The following is a 20,130-nucleotide window of genomic DNA, read 5'->3' as shown; positions in this document are numbered from 1 at the left end:
ACATTCGACGGGCGTAGACACGGGACGTAAAACTCTAAACCTAGAGGCTAAACGAAACATGTGGGGTATAGGACGAATCTTCTTCAATAACCTAATTGCAATGTGTACCCAACCCAAAAGGAATATTATTGAATCAATAGAGATACGATCCTTTTTCAGCTGAACAAAATAAACCTTACCCGTGGAGCTGTTCCGCATATACGGAAGATCAAACTAAGAATTCGGACTATATGCTAGCGCTACTTTGTTTTACCGTTATATGTGTACAATAGGCGTTGTGCTGGCTGAGTGCGTATGTGGGTTGGAATATCGTCAAGATTAATTGTGGGTACAGTTAAAGGATACTGAGGACTACATGTGCTGTTGGGCTTACTTTGGGGAGCGCTTACTTCGCGCAGTCACGTGCAGGAGGCAGGAACATCAACATCTATGAACGCTGAACTCATAATATCAGAAAAGAAATCATAATATATCTCTTGGTTAGAAGTCCCTTAGCGCGTTTAGTTAGCCATTTGTTATCTAAGAGCTGGACCTTAACTATTTACGTTGAGAGGATGCTCAAGAACAACTGCTATCGCAATGCACGATCCTAAAACCCTGACCGGACCCCTGTTCACTGATCGACAAATTGCAGCTTTACAGCAAATAGTGTTTAAGCAATGATTTTCTCGCAACTTTTATTCGTTGCTTTATTGCCGGTGTCTAATATGCTAGACCCGACAAATATTTAAAAATTATACATCGTCTACTTGTGTAAGAAAAATCCTGTAGGATTTTTTTTTTAATAACATACTCGGAACTGTTCCCCGCCATATATGACAATCAAGTCTAAGTCAACGTTCCTACAGGTCAATACAGTTTAGAGAAGATGAAACGATCGAGCTGGTCCTAATCGACAAATTTCGGCATGGTGTTTTTAATATTTTGGGCATTTTTATTTTTATATATTGGGTAGCGTGACAAGCAGATTAAGCATTTGCGTTACCTGTGTTCGAATTTATAGCAAGAATTATGTACATTGTCACTGTTACAAGCCTCTGTGCATCATCATTTGTGTTCTAACTTTGTTTTTCAACATTCGTGAAAAAATGCAACAACTAGCTTGCCTCCCCAATTATTAACTTCATGCTACACATATATTATCTACTAGGTACTATTCGTTTAGATAATATAATTATTATTATTATTATTGGCAAAAAATAATTTGACCAACAATTAGGTAGACTGTGTCTCTGAGCAAATAGCAGACATTGTTCATTTAACCTTTAATCGCAACCGCACTAAGTTGATAGAACTTGCATTAGTAGCAGGGCAGAGCATTGCGTAAAAAGGAAGTCTTTCGTTCACTGAATGCTCATGTTACAGAAAAAAGAGCTTAAAATCATTTTAAATATTAGCATGTGAAGCTGCTAAGAATCCTGAGATAGGAGTGGCATGTGACTGTACCGGAATTTCTAGCGTCACGACCGGCTATCGTCCTCCTGAACAACTACTATGTCCCGTGTCTCCCCTAAAACAAGCCTTTTTTTTTTCTTTTTTTTTATATACAACGGCTAACTTAAATCAGCACAAGTCAGTCAACAGTTTGTTATTAATGTTTTATTCAGTAACATTTCTTAATTAGGGCAATATGTGTATCAGGAATCGTGTTGGGTTTTCGATATAGTCTTCGTCGCTCATAATGGAAACGAAATATCCAGAATGTCTACATTCTGCGTGTGGACGCACTCTCGCTTCTACAATTTTGTGTCCTTATCATTGACCATATTCTTTATCAAGCTATAAACACAAGACTGTATTTTAAGAGATTTTTTCAATTAGATTCATTCTCATCGCGCGCTGCAGCACGGCAATAGTATATGAGCTCATGTTATTATTACAAAACGTTTATCAAATACCGACCTCAAATCCTTTGTTTTTGACCCTGACTAATCTCCTTTGTGTGCATAAGCTTAACTGATTTGTTTAGTTTCAAACGTATAACGGCTAACCGTTGTCAAGGAGCTTGGTTTTTAATCTGAGAGCGTGTTGCTTTCAGATATTATCCCTTGATACTCTTTTGAATGACGACATTTCTCTGAGTACAAAAAATATTTATTCGATTTTGTCTTTTAACGATAACGGACAGAAGTCTAAATATGTATTTGCCGATAGCTTGTGGCCGATAGCGACTTTCTCCGATCAGTTATGTGCCGCTTCGCCTATAATACTCTGTTGCTCGTACTGATAGTCAATATACGATAGCCTATGATTCAGTAAGTCTAGTTCGAACGTTTTAGATAGGATATTCACGCGCGTTTCAGGAGACTCCGAATCGCTTCGTATCGGCAATGTACTTTGTCGTCCGATCATACCGCCGCTGAAAAATGGGTCGGCCAAACGTACCTATTATTGGCTGTCTGCTGTTGTGACCATCGCTCCTACTGCGCTGAATCAACGGTGACAAAAACAAAAATAACAATTATAGTCAAAAGACTACTTTCTTCGTCACTTCGTTCGTCCTTTTTTGTTATATACGTGTTTAGATTTGTTGATGTCATCTTATATTCGATACGTATAGCGTTATATATGTATTGTCTACAATGTGTTTGTATGGTAAGATGTGTACCCGTTTACTAAATGACGATAGAACTGACTATCGTAAAAACATTCGAAAAAAGACTAATTATAAAATTTGACGATGACAGACAATATTATATATAGTATAGTGCCAAAGTCAGAGGCATGCTCTGATCACTACCATCATCATGTACATTTTGAAAAATAGTCACAACTGTAATAGAGCAATCATTATCATTGATCTGACGTTACCGATCGATTTACAAAATAGCGGAGTACGGCATACTAATTCAATCAATAATGGCAGCCGGAGAGATTCAGAAGGTGAGCCCTCTGATTAACATCATATGTGTTTGTAAATGAATTGCATCAATTAAACCAAGAGAGAAAAATTTACCGTATACAGTATACGGATTTTTCCAGATGATTTCAACGCCATTCCGACTCTGAGCCAATGTTGTATAAGTAGGAGAACGGCTTTGTGCTGCTATTTATTCTACAAAATAATCTGCCTTTAGGAATAAAGGTATAAGCAGAGATGTTCCCTACCTAACACTTAATCGAACAAGCAGGCTTAGTTGAGGGGTTACCGCCTGTGCGCTACTAAGCTAGACCTTTTTTCTGTCCTATTTTATAGGCCAAGAGTATGTATCATAATTTGTCTTGCTGCAGTTCACAGTAGTACTAAGAAGTCCTTTGTCCTATTTTATAGGCCAAGAGTATGTATCTAATTTGTCCTGCTGCAGTTCACAGTAGTATTAAGAAGTCCTACTAGTGATAGCTATAGAACACACTAATATCTGAACTGTTTCCAAAGTCTAGTTTGATTATTTTCATCTCTAAACTTGCGACTTGTTCACCTCTAGATCAATTTGCTCAATGTAAATTGATTGTCGGCATAATTAAATAGCATACAAAAATTCTGGAAAAAGCGTACAAAAACACAAGGTTTGAGAAACGTCGTAACAGTTTAACTGAGGTAAAATGAGCGTTAATAAAGAATTCTAACACGGTTCGTGGGCTTTAGCAGTTCTATAGTATCCCTCTGAAGGCGATGAAGATTCCGATCGCGAGGACGGAAAGCGACATTTGGTTGGTACTGGATAAATTGCAGAGGTCACCCTTGCACATACACATGAAGACTTTCCTCCGCTGGTACAACGTCTCAGCGCAGCGCTCCATTTGGTCTTCTGGTGGCCTCTGAAGACACATCCTTTCTGTGGCTAGATCGTCATCTAAACATAAAACACAAACGCGAAATGTTTGTTAGGGCAGTCCGTCAGCTTTTAAAACGTCGAATCTGGGTTGTGAACAAATTAAATTTCGATTCTGATTTTAAAACTACTCGGTGTACAAGTGAATTAATTCACAAAATTTATACGCCGGAAAACCAACGATATTGGTTAGAATTAATACTTGTGAGGTACTTTTTGATTTAATGATGCACTGATTCAGACAATCAGTTATTCTCCTACTACTGCTTTTAACGTCTACCGATTATGTTTGTATACCAATATTTTTGTGAAGACCGACACACATATATATTGTCTAATAACTCGCTTGTTAAACAAAACAACTCGTTCGGCCAATTAATTTGTATACGCAGATAGCTAAAGGCCCTTGCAAGCCAGAACAACTCGCTTCCCTAACGGCCTGCAACGGCCTGCAACGGCCTCGTAGCAATGGCAGTAACTGCTGACTAAAAACAATTAGTGTTCTTTATGATCACTAGTTAGCTAGTCGTCCTCTATAGTGTGTCGTTAACGAAGCTCACCAGCGATTCACGGTACCATTCCGCTTCTAGCTTGTCCTCGAGATGCCAACGAGGGCTAGCCCTACCCACCTAGTTTGATAATGTATGACCGACACCCCAGTATTGACCTTCAGCCAACCACTACAAACCTGACCTTCACGTGTGTGACCTGCCGACCATTGCGATGTAGTAAGCAGTATGGTAGAAGCACCGATATTTCGAAAACTCATTTAAGCCGCGAACGACTATGGTTGAATGAACAATATAACCCGTTCTTGTCTAGAAATCTGTTGTATCCGAGGGCTTTCCCAAGAAGCGGAATGATGTAGATTTTCTACGTATGAGTACACGTTGAAGAGCTTAGTGCCCGCAAATTGTTGCTTTGCTCAAATATTTCCACTGGGTACGACAAATCCATGTAGGAAGTTGACACTTTGTGGCGCAATACAAAGCAGTTGAAATCATAGCGGTACTGGAGAACTCTGCTTGTAGTGTAAGCAAAGATGTTGATATTTCCTCTCCTAAGCAAAATTTCTAGGTAGCTACTAATGGGCATGTACGAAGGACTATGTTACTCTAATGAATCAACGGACGATAGCTCAGTGAATGTCCGTCGGAGGTTACCAAATTTGACAGAGAGGCTTTAAAAATGCAACATACTGAAAGTGTAACGCCGATATAACCTGCTGCTTTATACTATTGAGCCAAAAAACTATTTTTTGGTCTCCCACGGATACTGGGCCTGATAGGTCATAAAAATTGCCACTACCAATTTATCAATACTAAACGGTAACGTGGCTAGTTTTTTTTTCAAGAAAAAAAAACTGTTTCCTTTTAATCAGTAAGCTCTTTCGATTGCAAACACAAACAAAGTAATCTTTTGCTGCTAAAGAATAAGGCCGCTCAATAGTTTGTTCGCTACCAACGCGCAAGTGTAAGCCAGACGTCAGAATTGTTATTACCTTCCTAATTAATTGCAACCTTATCAAACCCAGTGACTGACAAAAACACGGTCATAACTGCAGTGTCTACAGCTTGTATTTTCTTGTTTCATCTTACATACATGTTAGGCATACAGTATAGCCACTTATTAATTTTGCTTTTCCCTAATCCCGTCGTAGACAGTTCGGAACCCTAGGATTTTTCATGTCAATTCTAAATGATGCGGCTGTTCGACTGGATAAGTGCTTTAGCTTTTGGTGTATCAAAATTACACATTTCCCGCCGCCTACAATGTGCGATTTTGGATATTTTTCATGGCTGTTGCAGTCATGGTCGCCAGTGCCGCCTTTCAACATTCACGCCAGGCATTCGGGCACAACTCGCACTCACTTATTGCCCTGCTTCTCTATAGTACAGAGCGAATTGTCCTTCTTGACCCCTTGAACCTCATAGGTTGGGGTGGTCCGTTCGATGTAAATATGAGAGTCTAACGAGGTGGCTTAAACGTGAATTTCTCTTATGACGTCATGACATAGCCATACAGACATGCGTTGTTTGCGTTCTCATTCAGTACGACAGAATTCGGAGTACGGTCGCCTTTGCAAAGCTATAATCCGCTTTTCGCCAATGAAGTGATGGCGCTCTAGTATTACGAATATCACTGGTGACTTCGCCCTGCCCCCAGTAAGCATGTTCTACAGGACAACAGTGGATGATACACACTGCTTAATGTAGAGCCAAAACCAATGCGATGCTATGTTATCCTTCCGTTGAGCCATGTATAGGCTTCTCGTAGATGAAGCAAGCTCTGTCAGACCCAAAAGCAGCTCAGCCTATTCAAAACAATGCAAGTCCGCTGTCCTTCGTTATGGTAGCTACTAATATTACTAAAATACAAAATCTTTACAGTATACATACAGTTAAGATACATACGCGTTTCTATTTAGCATTAGAAACAGGTAGGTGTAACAACTCGCAAAACGACATCACTTTGATATAAGTCCTAATAGACCTGAACGCGGGCGAGACTATCGCGTCGTCCGATCTCGTGCAGACAGGCCGATGATCGTTGGTCACTGCTATATGATAGTTATGGTCGATACCAATCCAGCAGATAAATACAGCAGAAGTGGTAGCTTCGAACGTGGCATGAAGCGTTAATTTTGCCGAGCTATCGCTGACAATTTTACGACTCCGTGATCCAACCATATAGCACTGTTTCGTTGCAGGAATAATGGCAGTCGACAGATGCGAGCGTATGCTACGTTAGACCTACTGGCCATTTTGAGCAGGCAAGAATTCTAGAACGCATCGGTCGATACTTTATCAGTGATTTATTATGGTGATTTACATAAAAATCTTCTTGTCGACCATATTCAGACAAACCGAAATGCAAAGCAGTACAGAGAGCTGAACCTATAAAGTAGATATTTTGGTAATTATCTGCATCATGTGTCAGCACGTAGCGGTAATATTTTTAGTATCAAGCGTGAACTATCCTCTACGGTGACGTGAAGCGCGATCTACAATGACAGCTTTTAACGTAATAGCTAGCATGTTAGCACCTACGATGACATACGGTGCCGAATGATCGCTGTTCTTATTTGCACGATGATTGATTTTTAAACTGAGGATCACCTACTGATACTTTAGCTCACAGACTCTACGAAGCTTTCTTTTTTCGAAGCGTACTTTCGAAGCATAAATGACATATTTCAACTTACGTAACAATCTATACACGCTATCCTAACAAACTAGTTTTGCTCTTAGTTAGGTAATGGAAATAGCGATCACTCAATCCTCAATCAATCAAAGAATCTCAATCCTTCAACTATCATCGAAAAGACACTCCAACGAAGCTGTAATTACCATGTGTTACAACTGATAAATCTTTCCAATTAACGAACAATGTTATTCTCAGAAGTGATACTTACCTCCTTCCTTTCCCTCGATAAATTTAGCGCACCACTGCGACGCACAAGGGGTGATCTTAACGGCTTTATTCTTTTCAGCAGTGGTGGAATTGTACGCGAACGGGTCCTTGCAGTCACCTCTGTCACCCCTAGAACGACATGTGTAACAGTAGCGGGCCCGCGCTGAAACAAATTCATTTGAAGTCGATCGAGAACATGTTAGATGGCTGGTGTTTTTGTGTATACGCTGCTGTTGATCCAAGAAGCATACGGCACCTTTTAGGAATTCCCGAATTTCCAAATTAAACCGTCAAACAATGAGGTCTCTGCTTTAACAAGCGTATACGCAATCAAACTCTAAACTTCACACTTTATTTTTTACATTGTGCGAAGATTGTGTTGCCTACGAATGGTCACGTTAGGCGTAATGAAGTGCTTTATGGAAGCGCCTCTACAAATGACCTAACAAAAAGGAATTAGTGACCATTATGCTATTCAGCTAGCGAACAGAACGTAATATGGCCATATTTCTAAGAAGTCCACAAAAGCTCTTATTTCTTGCGCAAATCGTTTAGTTTGACATCAGTAGAAAGACTGCCATTTTTGCCTTCTGGTGGATTTGGATCTTAGAGACGTATGAAACGGGGTCGCATTACCGCTATGCTCATAAATATTCTATGTAATCAAAAATTTATTGGCCATCGCTTGTGTAAGAAGTTTTCCTTAATAGGGTATCACACGTTGCTTCCATTCGATGCCTAGACTAATTAACACAATGAGCCTTAAACGTACATATAGTTCAACGTCATCCTGACAGAGCTATTCCTATAAAAAAAAAAAAAAACTTACCACCTACATGTTTTTCTAACTGATAGTGCGACACTTAACTTACCTTGAACTAACGTCGTTGCAATTATAATGAGAAGTACGCCGGTGGCAATCCACCGACAAAAATTCATGGTAGCTGTGGATAAAAGCAAGATCACGTTTTCACAACTTTTTGCAGAATTGCATTAAAACGACCACATCTGTAAGTAAACAAGATTATAGGTGTTATTGGTTTTCTAGTAAACGTCGTCAAAACAATGTTCGCTTGGTTTTATTGTCTATAAATCCTAAGATCGCTTATTTCGCACCTCCTGACTATAGTCGTATACGGATAAACTAACTTTATTTGAATGACGTATGGGATTGTGAAATGTCTTAGGTTTATTACTTAGTAAGAAAACACTTTTTTGCTGAAGACTTTTTATGCTCGTTTTATTAAAAAAAAAAGAACAGAAGCTGTCAATGAATCAGTAGCACAAACTCTGTTGGCGTCTTCCTTGGTTTGACCCTCAGCTAAACCTGTAAATAAAACAATTTCTAATAGCACGATGACCAAAGCCGTTTTTCACACCGTTATGTTTTTAAATTTTTACGTACATTATTAACTACTTGCAAAACGTTATCTCCTGCTGTGCTCCGCTATCTTACTAACCGCTGGGTGAACGTCTCCAGTTGGCCAAGCGTGACTGTAGTCGAATGGTTATGCATATATAACGAACGTAGCAAGTATCAGGTTATAGGAATCTAGTGGTGAGAAAATCGTGCCACTGGAGACGTGTTGGCGTGCAGTTGTGCGTGCTTTCGGCTGATAGAAACGGCAGGGCGACGTAGGTTGTATGAAGACGCCTCTAGCTGACGCTCAAGCCCTCATTATAACTCCGTCGGACAGAAATAACCGGAAGCCGAAAACTAAAACGCATGTTTTCTATCAATAGAGCTTTTTTTATTAAACAGAATAAGTCGACTGCTACTAGCGCTAACGTAGTCGTTAATGATGGACTGAAAATTGTTCCAGCCATTTACCAAGTTACTTGCAAATTAGCGTTTGGTTCGTTTTATCGATCTCTTTCTAAGCGACGTACTGCAACTTACGCAAAAAATACGCGTACGCTTAAATAAGCCGTTGAGAATTACGCGTGTTACTTACTTGCCAGAGAAGCGAAACATTTTTCTTTGTTGAACTGAATCAGCGTTATTGTCCCTGTTGTTACTCATGCTTGTTGTAACCCAATAACAAATAGTTTGTCCTCACTTTAAAGGAGCAGCACAAAAGGCCATCGAAATCAAGTGAATCTGTTTACAGATCAGCAGCAACATATATTATGTTTGTTGTTAGAAAACAGATATGGCTGCACTGAGGAACACTATTTACAATATAAATTAGCCTTGCATGCACCGGTATAGGGGGGCGAACATTTCGGCCAGACAAATCGCTTACCATCAACTAGCTAATGCTACTATATATTGGTGCGGACCCCTGCGTGAATTTATTGGCCAAATGCCTCGACACTACTGTCCACTTAAATCCCTGAATGACTACTTCATATTCACTATGTGTTTAAATGAAACGTGTCACCCCAAGCTCATGGCCCTGACTGAAAAATTCCATAAAATATGCCTTCACTTCATTGTTCAACTGCATTTGGCTAATGAAGACATCGGATGACATTCTTTGGAAGGGAAATAAATTAAGGTCGCTTGCAAACTTGTGATTTGCAGAAGCTTCGATTGGCAATCAACCATGTAACAGGTTTAACGGACCTGCCAGTTCTCCTACATGCACTTTTCATACGTGCCGTCAGCTGAGTAATGTTTTGGTGTCGTTGAAAGGCGTGAAATTCCCTACCTTGGGACATGCACGTAAAGCTGTACAGATATTGGACACAATAGACGCTGTTAAAACCTACTTATGTAGCTGTACGAGGATGGTGACTTCACCGATCCAAATAGTATGGTGACGACCGGGTCTAATCCTTCGACGTATTTTGCGACGTTTACGAATGTAGAGCGGAGTGGTACGGGGCAACTGACCCAAAGGGGATAAAAGGCCATTCAGAGTGAGCACAGTCCATAGGGCAGATGCATAGCGCTAAACATTACAATAGACGATGAACTGTCGTTATCTACGAGTCGATATGGGTGGCGTGAAGCAGCGAAGACCGGTATAAGAAGGCCGCAAGCGAGTTGGTCGCCAGAACGATTCTTTTAGATGGCCTTGTCGGTAACAGCGCCCGGGATTGTGACTCAAATGTAACTGAACTAGCAGATTACAACACTGTGTAGTAGTTAGTTAACCTCATTTGCAGACTGTCTTGCCAAGAAAACGACTTGTTTCTGTCCGAAGGGGTCTCCCGCATTTGAACGGACGATGGTTAACTGCTTTTCGCTATTCGACATTCGTCTACAGAGCAAGCTCATAATATCTCCCCAGACTTTGATCACACTCCACCTTTCAGTCACGAAGTGTAAAAGTTACTTGGTGCAGAAAGTATTGTTACATATATACATGAACTATTCAAGCAATCGTCCTGCTACAAAGTCGCAAGCACTAGTTATTTTTCAGGGATATAACATGCCGAGAAATTTCAGGCCTTGCAAAAATAAATCTATTACGAAGTATCACTGTACGACAAAACTCAATACATATAACAGCCACGAAGTTCTAGTTTTAAGAAAAAAATCTTGAGAATCCTTTTGCGACTCCTGTATACCCTTGCCGCCAAACATTGCGTTGTATTGTTATGTCATGTTATTATGGCTTTGTAGAGCGTCTGTTTTTCCATTCTTCAATAGTAAATAGTACCTGCTTTATCCAAGATGAATTACAATACTTTGTATATGTGGTCGTGGGTTTAGTTCGATTAGTTTCCGATTCATAGGGATAGCTTAATCTATACTAGAACAAAAAAATGTTACCGTATGGTTACGATGAGTAAGTTAACCTCCAACGCTATAGTGGGAGAGACCCGAAGGACTCCACGTAGGCTAACGTCGAATAGACGCTGTGGGATGCGTTGAGCCATCCAAACACAAACATGTTTCTTTAACAAAGAAAAACAATTTTGGGCGGCTTCGTCCGATCATCTATATTATAGTGTTCTCTTTCTCTTGATTAAATGCTTCCCTGGCCAGGCGAGCTGGTTAAGAGATATAAGTCATGGACCATTTCCTCGTTAGTGGCTGAAAATAGACAGTGATGGATTATGGATATGACGTTTGCGTCGCGCAGAAATAATATGTTAATAAATATGAGTAAAAAAACAACTGCGACACAGTGGCCTTACTACACTGATGGTCTATCATCGTAAATTCATTTTTCTAGATACCTTCCTGACTAAAAAGGGATCTAGGCTCGCATGTATAGGACAAACTTTTTCGCTAAGAGATTTTCCCAGTTATTGAAGAGTTAAAACTAAGTGTTTCACGTTTTACATGCAATGCAATCGTTAGACATTTCATCAGACTAACTATAATTCATAAACGATTGATCAGTACGATTCGACGTACTTCGTGATGCTACTGCTACTGAAGCTTTTTACATGAAATGCGCAATTAGAAGGGAGATTGTATTATCGCTTTACTGTTATCATGAATAAGATACCAGACAGGAGACTGGTTAGTTAGTCTTATGTCGTCATCGGACTTCAATCCTAATGGCTAGAGGTCGACTGTTGTATAGGGGCCAACGCTTCGAGAATCACCCACGCCATCAGGTTGAATGACACGGGAGCAAAACCGTAATGGATTTTTCCGATAAAATTTAGTACATAGGGTCAGTTCCCCGTGGATAATATAAACAAAACAATAGAAATCGTGGACTTATCATTATTTTATGTGATATGCTAATATTGCTACAACGGACGGAAACTGTAACTGTTTGATGAGTCAAGTACTGTTAAGTAAAACAATCAAGCAGGAGCGTTGAGGGAAATTTGGAAAGTTTCAGTTATGAGATAAGAACTAAGATAGCGATTTAATTTGTGATGGATTACCATCATACATCACGTATGCATAAAGACCTTCTTCATAAGATTAGTGCTGCTTTCTTATCGAGAGCTATTGTTCCCTTGGCTTGCAATTTAGCTGGTTCATTTCATATGCCAACAAAATGCAGATTGATTGCATGGGAAAAATTGCACAGAAAGCAGAACAAAGGCAGTTGTTTGGGATCTTCTAACACCGGTGCCTCACAACTTTTGGCTCCGGACTACGAAAATCTTCGGTATCTAAACATGTGTAGCCAATCTTAGCGTCTAATAACAAAATTCATACCTGGACATGCTTGTGCATCACAAGTTGTTTACGAGTGCTTTCTGTAGCAAACAAAGTTCTCTCGCTTCTATTACTCCATCTCATCGGTAGAAAAAATATGGAACAAAAACAAGTCTAAATGCGTCCAGACGTTGAATATGGACACGCGCTTTGTGTCGATTCTAACCTGACTCAACAAAAGAATCACTGGTTTATTTGAACTACTAATAAATCATTACCATGATCGTGTATCCTTCAAGTGTTACAACGTTCTAGCGATATCTTTTAGATATTATAGGCCACGACACATCTTGGCAGTTTTCACAAGCTTACAGCATGTTGAGGTTTACCTTTAAAACAGCCTTCTTTTAATCGTTGTTTAGCTAGACGCTACGATATTGGAGATCTAATGGTCAGCAGATGCCACATCGCAAAGTAACATCACCTCAATATTATCTAACCACAATGGATACTTCATTGTATGCATCTAGGGGTCTGCATTCTTGTATTTCAATTATTTTAAACGGGATCGTTTTTATTGCATCTATTAACCAGCCTACATAGGGTTTTGTTAACGGCTGTAGTTCAAGCCATCATGGTTTTGCCTGTCATAGCGTGGGAGTCACTCACGACATCTCTCCAATGGGCATTATGGGGCTATCCTATTAACTATCAGGTTTGTCATTTTCATGAACCACTCACTTAAGAACTATTAAATAGGTGAGAATTTATAACATAAACAAATACTAGATCGTTGCATTAGAAACGTTTTCATCAAAGATATAGAATACACAACAATGATTTGTCCAACTCAATTGCTTAGAGTCAGGCCTCATGATTTAGAGCACAATGAAGGATCTTCGCCCTCTCTCCCCATTTAACTTGCTAGTGTCTTAAACCTCTAGAATTTTCAAGCTTAATTCATATATAGGCAAGTGCACAAAACAAATGCTTGAAGCTGTGTTCGCATTGAACCGGCCAGCTGATCTACAGTACCTTTTTTTTTATCGAAACTAATGTCATAAATGACCCATATCTACTTCACTAATACAATAAGTGAGGCTCTAGTAACTCCCAAGCGAAGTGAATCACAAACGAGACACTCCAGCAGAAGATACCCTCTATAGGTTTCGCGAAACATCTCGAAGGGTAAATTAAACGAGCAAGATATAAACTGCATATACATACAGATACACAAAAAATTATGGCAAAATGGTGAACAAACTAATCCGATGGACAACTGTAGATTCACAATCTTTTATTCCGATAAGTTGCGACGCGAGCTACAGTAGAACAGCCGCCGTAGACTTTTACTGGAAAAAGGGCACCCCACAGTGTGCAATGGCTTGATTTCAGCTATCTACCATTACAACGATTTAGTGAAAGACCAGCTAAATATACCCGGCTGGTATTGTTACTGCTAATCCAACGAAGATCGTTAATGCTGCCATCTTCGCCATATACTTCGGTGTTCAACTAATTTTTTGCAGTTATTCTGACTTTCCCATGAAAAACGAGGTCTTGTTACATGACATTTTTTCAATGACAACAGAAAATGCATACCACAACCATACTTTCGGTACCTATAACAGTATCGTATCAACTCGGTACAGATGGCGGCGCGCAACAACGCCTGCGAAGAAAGCGACAGTACGGTCCACGTCGAGACAAACTGATCCATAAAAAATACCCTTCAACGGCAGCTTACTCTTTATAGCGTGCGAAAAAACGTCTTTGGAGTAGCAGCGATCGTTTAGCGAACACACAACCAGCATTTCACGAAAGACCAGTACAAAACTTCGCTATGAGCTACAATAACGGATCATACTGTTCTTGCTTGTGAGCCAAGTCTCTATATCGTATATGATCATTTTCGGGAATCGTCGTGCCACTGTTGCTTAGATATACTGCAGTTAAATAAAAACCCCGAACCCACGCTTTAGTCCTTACGCTATTATCTTATATATTTATAGGGAACGGCTGTTAGGATTGTAATGCATAACGTCTCAACAAGACTGCCTGTAGTGATCAGGTCCGTATAGAAAAACTGAAAGGCAGTGTAAGCCTGGGCGGGTGTACTTTTTGAGAAGGGGGTATGTTCTTCGTTTCGTATCGGGTTCTTGGCTCTATTAAAATAACTATATAGAGTGGCTTGATTAAGTCATACGTGAATTTCCTATTTGGTTATATGGAAAGAAGATAGCGAAGATCAGTAAATGTCTAATAAAAACAAATCGTGCTTCCAAAGCTAAAGTGATATTAAATCATTTAAGAAGTCTTAATGGTACTACTCTGCTAGGCTATACCACCAAAATTTAATCTGTCCATTAAAGGTTTCGGCCAATCGTTTTAGACAGACAAGCAAACGTCGATCATCTCTAGCCATTATCTGGTCCATCTGCAATTTCAATTCCGATCAGTTTGATTATTACGAAAACACTCAATTTTTTAAAAGTACGTCATAATCTGATAGCTGGGAAAGCGATCTTTCATATTAATATACTGTCAAGTTAAACGGAATACAGAATCTTTCATTATGTTGAAAGAGTGAACGAACTTTTTAAATAGCGATTCCAATTTGCTTCAATGATATATATACATGCATAGATCTCATTTAACGTTCAATTGTCAAGTATGAAATAGAAGATTATAACTGGACTGTGCAATTATGGGAGCAGAAGATAATTCGACGGAACGTTTGATTCACACAGCCTCTGTTCCATTCACCGTTATACGCCCGCCACCCACAGATTATTATTCTAGACGAATTCGCTTAGTGAATATTAGTTATAGGATTGTATGTATTTATAGTCCACTAGATATTGTTAGAGCAGTTTGTTTACGTTCTCCTACAGCCGCTGCACGACGCTGCAGAGTCAAAAGTAGAGGGGTCTACAAAGCACCTCTAACGAAAGCGTAGAATACGGTCACAGGAAAGTTTCTCTATAAAAGCAGACACCTTGCTATAAATAATAATATATGGGGTCGTTTTGCTGTGCCAACCCGTATGACTACAAAGTGACCTAGCTATATATCCAACTCGAGAAATTTTCTCATGCTTGGAAAAAGCATTTCGAAAACGATCTCAACAAACAAGAAGAGAAGCATCAACATTGCTTACCTGTAAATTACAGACTTCTATTAACAGACAACTTTCTTAAATAAAATATCCACTTATCGCTGATTGCGTAAAGACGCAGTCACAGCCGTTATCTCCATAAACATATCACTGTGTTGCAGCAGACTTCATATGGTGTCAAGCCCGTTCAGTTATCCTGTATGTGTTGTTTTGCACTATTCACGCTATTCACCAATCGTTAGATATCCACCTAGTGCCGAAGATAAAACTATTGATCCAGTCTCGCAGGTCGTGCAAAATTTACTTGAGAGCGGGCACGTCCTCGAAAAACGCCATCCGCACCTTAACTATTACTGATCAAACGGCTTCAGCACTTCGCTTTGCTTCATCGCTGCCTGTCGATCCATGTAGCACGAGCTAAACAACGGCGAGAGCTGTAACGTCAGCACCGTAATGTCAGGCGGCTCAGCGCACCATAAGACGCTTGCGCCAGCGGCAGCAGTTAACAGGCACTAGGCAACGGCACTTCTGCTTTTGCTAAAGGTATACGATCGCCATTTGACGTTGGCAGGCCTTCGTGGAAGCTGAAGACAAGCAAAAGCCAGCTGGCGCCATCTAGCGGAAGAGAAGCTTACCAATCGCGGAAAGAGGTTTAACTGTGTGTCAAACAAATAATACAATCTTGTATTTGTAGTAGTGCTGGAACAGGCCAATTTTATCGCCTGTATACACATATCTGCGGGATAATATAGTAGAATGTTTAGGTATACAGACTATTCCAACAACTGTTGACATCTATGGCAGATGCTAAAATATGTTCTGTTTCTACTAGGTTCAGTGTAAAAAGTATTTGAAAAGTGGAGAAAATATGTGAGTTTACTTTTATCTTAGAATTAAACTTCGAGGCATATCGTAACGCTCGGGTATATTGGTGTCTACAAATGTTTGCATGCATTTGGTGTGCTAACAACCTATATAAATGCAACTAATCAATTTAACCAACCGTCTACACGCCCTTTCGCTAGCCAAGTCACGACAAATCTATCTGAATTATAGAAACAAATGGAATCAGACGTTCCCTGTACGGTACGGACCGCGCCTCCAGCAGGTCGCAGGTCCTTGTTAGTTTAGTTCGATGGAAAGAAATTTTCTCATACATAAAATTTTGGCAATGCAAATGTTTTGTCAGGTCAAACCTGTTCGCCAAAAAAACTTAACCTACTTTACTGTTTTCAAGGTGATTCCAACCCACAAATGTATGGACAGATTCATCTCCGTCTCCTTAGGGCTTTATTACCTTGAAGGCTAAAATAAATAAATAATTTAACATGCTTAGCTACATTTACCACCCTTGATCTCTGTTTATAGTTGCTGGAGGAAATGCACTTTCTAGGCTATTATTTATTTGTTATTATTACTGTCGATTTTAAAAGGATTCTGCTGTCAAAAACCGCAGTTTATTAACGTCGACGATGACGCAGACGATAATAAAATCGCGTGTAACGGGCATCCATGGTGTGATTAAACATATAAAGTTAAATCATTTCAGCAAGCTACTTTTTTTGGCCCGTTGAAAAAATATGTTTTTGATCAATAGCAATGGATAACAATTTTTGATGATTTGCTAGAGAATATTACCGCATCTCACATTTGAATGATTCATCTCAGTATGTGACATTGTACACTGTATTGTATCTCGCGTTTTAAAACCGTTTACGATGTGGTTCGGTAGTACTATAATAAGTGATAATAAACATAAACTGGCTTCCTATTGACAATACGTAAATCATGCAACAAAGCAAATATACATGTTTGTGATGTGTAGACGTATACCAGCACTTAACATTGCCCATTCAATGTTTCTAATACTTTGGAGATTAAAGTTTTGCCCCGCCACATAATTCGTTAGTATAATTTTAACTTTTAACCAAGGGAACTAGGTTAACAAGTTAGTTGGTTGATTTTTTCATCAACAGCCTAAGGTCAGTTGTATCTATTACCATGAACACTAAGAACTTCATGAATATTTGTAGCTAATCATTCAAGGGGCCAGCTATCACTAACCATCGTCACGTGCCTATGCCATCACAGTATTGCCGTAAGCTAAATTTCCTTCTCTTTTGGAGAACGTGATTATTCGACGAAATAGAGTCCGCTCCCTTTGGCCGTATTTGTGCCGCTAACGTTAGAACGCCTTGCACTACTGAGATACACTTGAATCAAAGCTTCTGTGTCGATTGTTTTTCGGTCGTCACTTACCTCTTCGAAAGCAACACTTCGGCAAGGCGGTATCAGCTGATGACAGTCGAACGAATGAACGAAGTACGAGTTGTGCACATTGACCTCGCAACTTCAAGTCCATGAGTTCGACAGGTGAGTTTTGTCCTTTCCCAACGATCTGGAGAGGGTAGTCAGTCCCCACGCCGATTTATGAATACGGCGACCGATGTTTGGTGGCTCCAAGGGTTTGAGTATGTGTGGCAAATATCGAAATGGGTTAACATGATACCTGTGATTATGACCAATAAATGCTGACTGCATGTAGCAATTATTTGCTCGAATTATTTGCTAGGAGAAGACAAAGAAAACTATTACCAGTCACTCATTTTATTTTATAATTTTAGCTTAACAGATGACTTTATATATATATGTATACCTCAACAGGGTCATTCGGCACAGCATGTCTATAAAATAATCCTTCGCAATGTCCTTTTTCACCAATAGGTACTCTGCCGAACTTGCTTCTAAACCATCTCATAGAGTCAACGTATACAGCTTCCTGCATACCCTGCTTATCAGGGCACGAATACGACTCGGCCCGTATCGTTGCGTTGAACTTTCCTGCAGTGCATGCTACAGATGAATTACAGTTTGGGACTGCGATCCAGTTTGACCGTTGTGACGGTCGTCAGTTTGGAGCTTGGCGGGTTGATAAGTGGCGCTTTGGTGCCCACATCCCACGCACGCATCGCTGGCCTGTCACAAAGATCGACATGGATAGGCCTAACTGTCCCGGGTGGAGTCGATCCCTTGGGAGCCTGTAATCCAAGTGTTCGGCTCGTTGGAGAACCTCCAAGGTGCACTGACTCACCACGAAACTTACGAAAGTAAATCTAGCATTGCTCACTTGTACGTGGGAATATAACGTACTGCACGATGTTTAGCTGAGCAATCAACAATGTTAGTTGATTATTATACAGTACCCAAATGAACCTGTTGGAGCTAAAGACGCCTAGTATCATCACTGCCGTACTAAAAAAGGCTATATTATCACATACACGATATCAAGACCGAACGTTGTTCTGCACGAACGTGTAACAACTCAGTGATACAGTTAAGTGGTGAGGGTATACTTCTAGATGCGGGGGTGCACAGGCTCGAAAATCAGGATACGACATGTAAGCTAACCGATCCGATTGGTAGAGGACATTCTGCTGCTATCGACTGGTGATAATATCTGAAAGACAGTGCAGCAGTATCTCGAAAACATCGGCTGGCTTACATAAATAAATAAAGCTTACCAAAGCGTTTCGAAACGTATCGTTTAACTTATGGCGTAGGAGAGCAACTACATAAGTGATGAGCTTTCTATGCTAATATACAGACAATTACCTAAAGATATAAGGTTGTTTTTATCTTTTAAATACAAGATAGGTAAAGCTTGTAAAGGTAGGTAAAGATAGGTAAAAATGCGTGTACAGCAAGTCGTACAAGACGTCATCAAGCAACAAATGAGAAAAACTACGACTCTGATCCACTAATAGAAATTGAACATTCACAAAGAAAATACATCAATTTACCAGCAGAACTTTACCTAATGCTGTCAACCTCGAACCTGTTGACATGATGGCTATAAGCAGAACTTCTTACTCGAACATATATCTAGATCTGCCTATATATACCGAGGGGTTCCGAGCTAGCTGTTACTTGCCCCTAATATGATACCCCCTTACCGAAACACCATTTTTTTACGTACTGGGCTTTTCCATATTGCGAACTGACATAGTTCGCTCTTATCTCGCATCTGTCGGTATTGTTTCCTGTTTGGTATAGCGTGTACTTAATTTCTACCTCATTTTAAACCTTGGCTAAATTTTCTCCGAAATAGATTTTCATTACTGAATCACTGCTTCTTGGAAGTCGCGCCCAAACGTAGAGACTCCTGATCTCTGACTCCCTATAATTATTAAAAAGCCCTTAAGTAAAAGCTTTACCTTTTTACTTTGCATCCTTACGACAACGACAATTCAATATGCAGAGTAGCAGTAGGACGTCTTATATTATAGTATCAAATCGGTGACTTGAATTGTTTATGTTATAAATACTCGAAGTTGCTACAGAGGACCTAACTTCAAGTTGTTATAAATAGTGACCATGTCTGATCGGTCTGTCTATATTGAATGAAGTGCAATTTCAATAAATTGCCAAATTTTATTATGAGCAAGTGTTCTAACTTCAAACAATGTCAAATCGTACATTGCATGTATTATGAGTGACTTGTTAAAAAATAATGCATTATATATTTTGATTTAGGCCATGTTGTATAGATTTTAAGTAAAATTATGCTTTTCATTTTTGACTGGCAAGTAACATTGTCATGCTCAAGATAATGAACCAAAAAGGAAGAAGTTTAATTGCTTTTCTCACCTCTTCTTCAGCCGTAGATTCATTTTGTCTTAAGTGTAAACCTATCGTTACTTGTAGGATTATGTTGTCCTTTATTATTCCTTATTTCGTCATATTAATAATTTCAATTTTAACAGAAAATATTAAAATACAGACGCATCTTTATTTGATGTGTATAA

General features: G+C 39.6%; 2 protein-coding genes across 4 annotated transcripts; one reads left to right on the top strand and one right to left on the bottom strand.

The window, feature by feature from the left end:
- Window positions 1–1,577: 1,577 nt before the first annotated feature.
- rtv (QVR superfamily protein rtv) lies at window positions 1,578–17,661 on the bottom strand. 3 transcript variants are annotated; one of them, XM_086970745.1, is made up of 5 exons: window positions 15,368–15,874; window positions 8,648–8,904; window positions 8,060–8,195; window positions 7,189–7,350; window positions 1,578–3,794 (listed from the first exon to the last, which is right to left on the bottom strand). In XM_086970745.1, the coding sequence occupies exons 3-5, from the start codon at window positions 8,124–8,126 to the stop codon at window positions 3,592–3,594; spliced, it is 432 nt and encodes a 143-aa protein (XP_086826871.1). In that variant the 5' UTR covers window positions 8,127–8,195; window positions 8,648–8,904; window positions 15,368–15,874; the 3' UTR covers window positions 1,578–3,591. The 3 variants fall into 3 exon arrangements, with proteins under 3 accessions (XP_086826871.1, XP_022698823.1, XP_022698821.1); XM_022843088.1 differs by lacking the exons at window positions 8,648–8,904; window positions 15,368–15,874 and adding an exon at window positions 17,585–17,661; XM_022843086.2 differs by lacking the exon at window positions 8,648–8,904.
- Window positions 17,609–19,762, top strand: LOC111265988 (uncharacterized). Its single transcript, XM_086970746.1, has 2 exons — window positions 17,609–17,698; window positions 18,050–19,762. The coding sequence occupies exons 1-2, from the start codon at window positions 17,686–17,688 to the stop codon at window positions 18,367–18,369; spliced, it is 333 nt and encodes a 110-aa protein (XP_086826872.1). The 5' UTR covers window positions 17,609–17,685; the 3' UTR covers window positions 18,370–19,762.
- The last annotated feature ends 368 nt before the right edge of the window (window positions 19,763–20,130 follow it).

The sequence above is a fragment of the Varroa jacobsoni genome, unplaced genomic scaffold (genome assembly GCF_002532875.2).
Source record: "Varroa jacobsoni isolate VJ856 unplaced genomic scaffold, vjacob_1.0 scaffold_1038, whole genome shotgun sequence".
Classification (NCBI taxonomy): domain Eukaryota; kingdom Metazoa; phylum Arthropoda; class Arachnida; order Mesostigmata; family Varroidae; genus Varroa; species Varroa jacobsoni.
The sequence above is the reverse complement of the archived record's forward strand: the minus strand, read 5'-3'. Positions and strand labels throughout refer to the sequence as shown.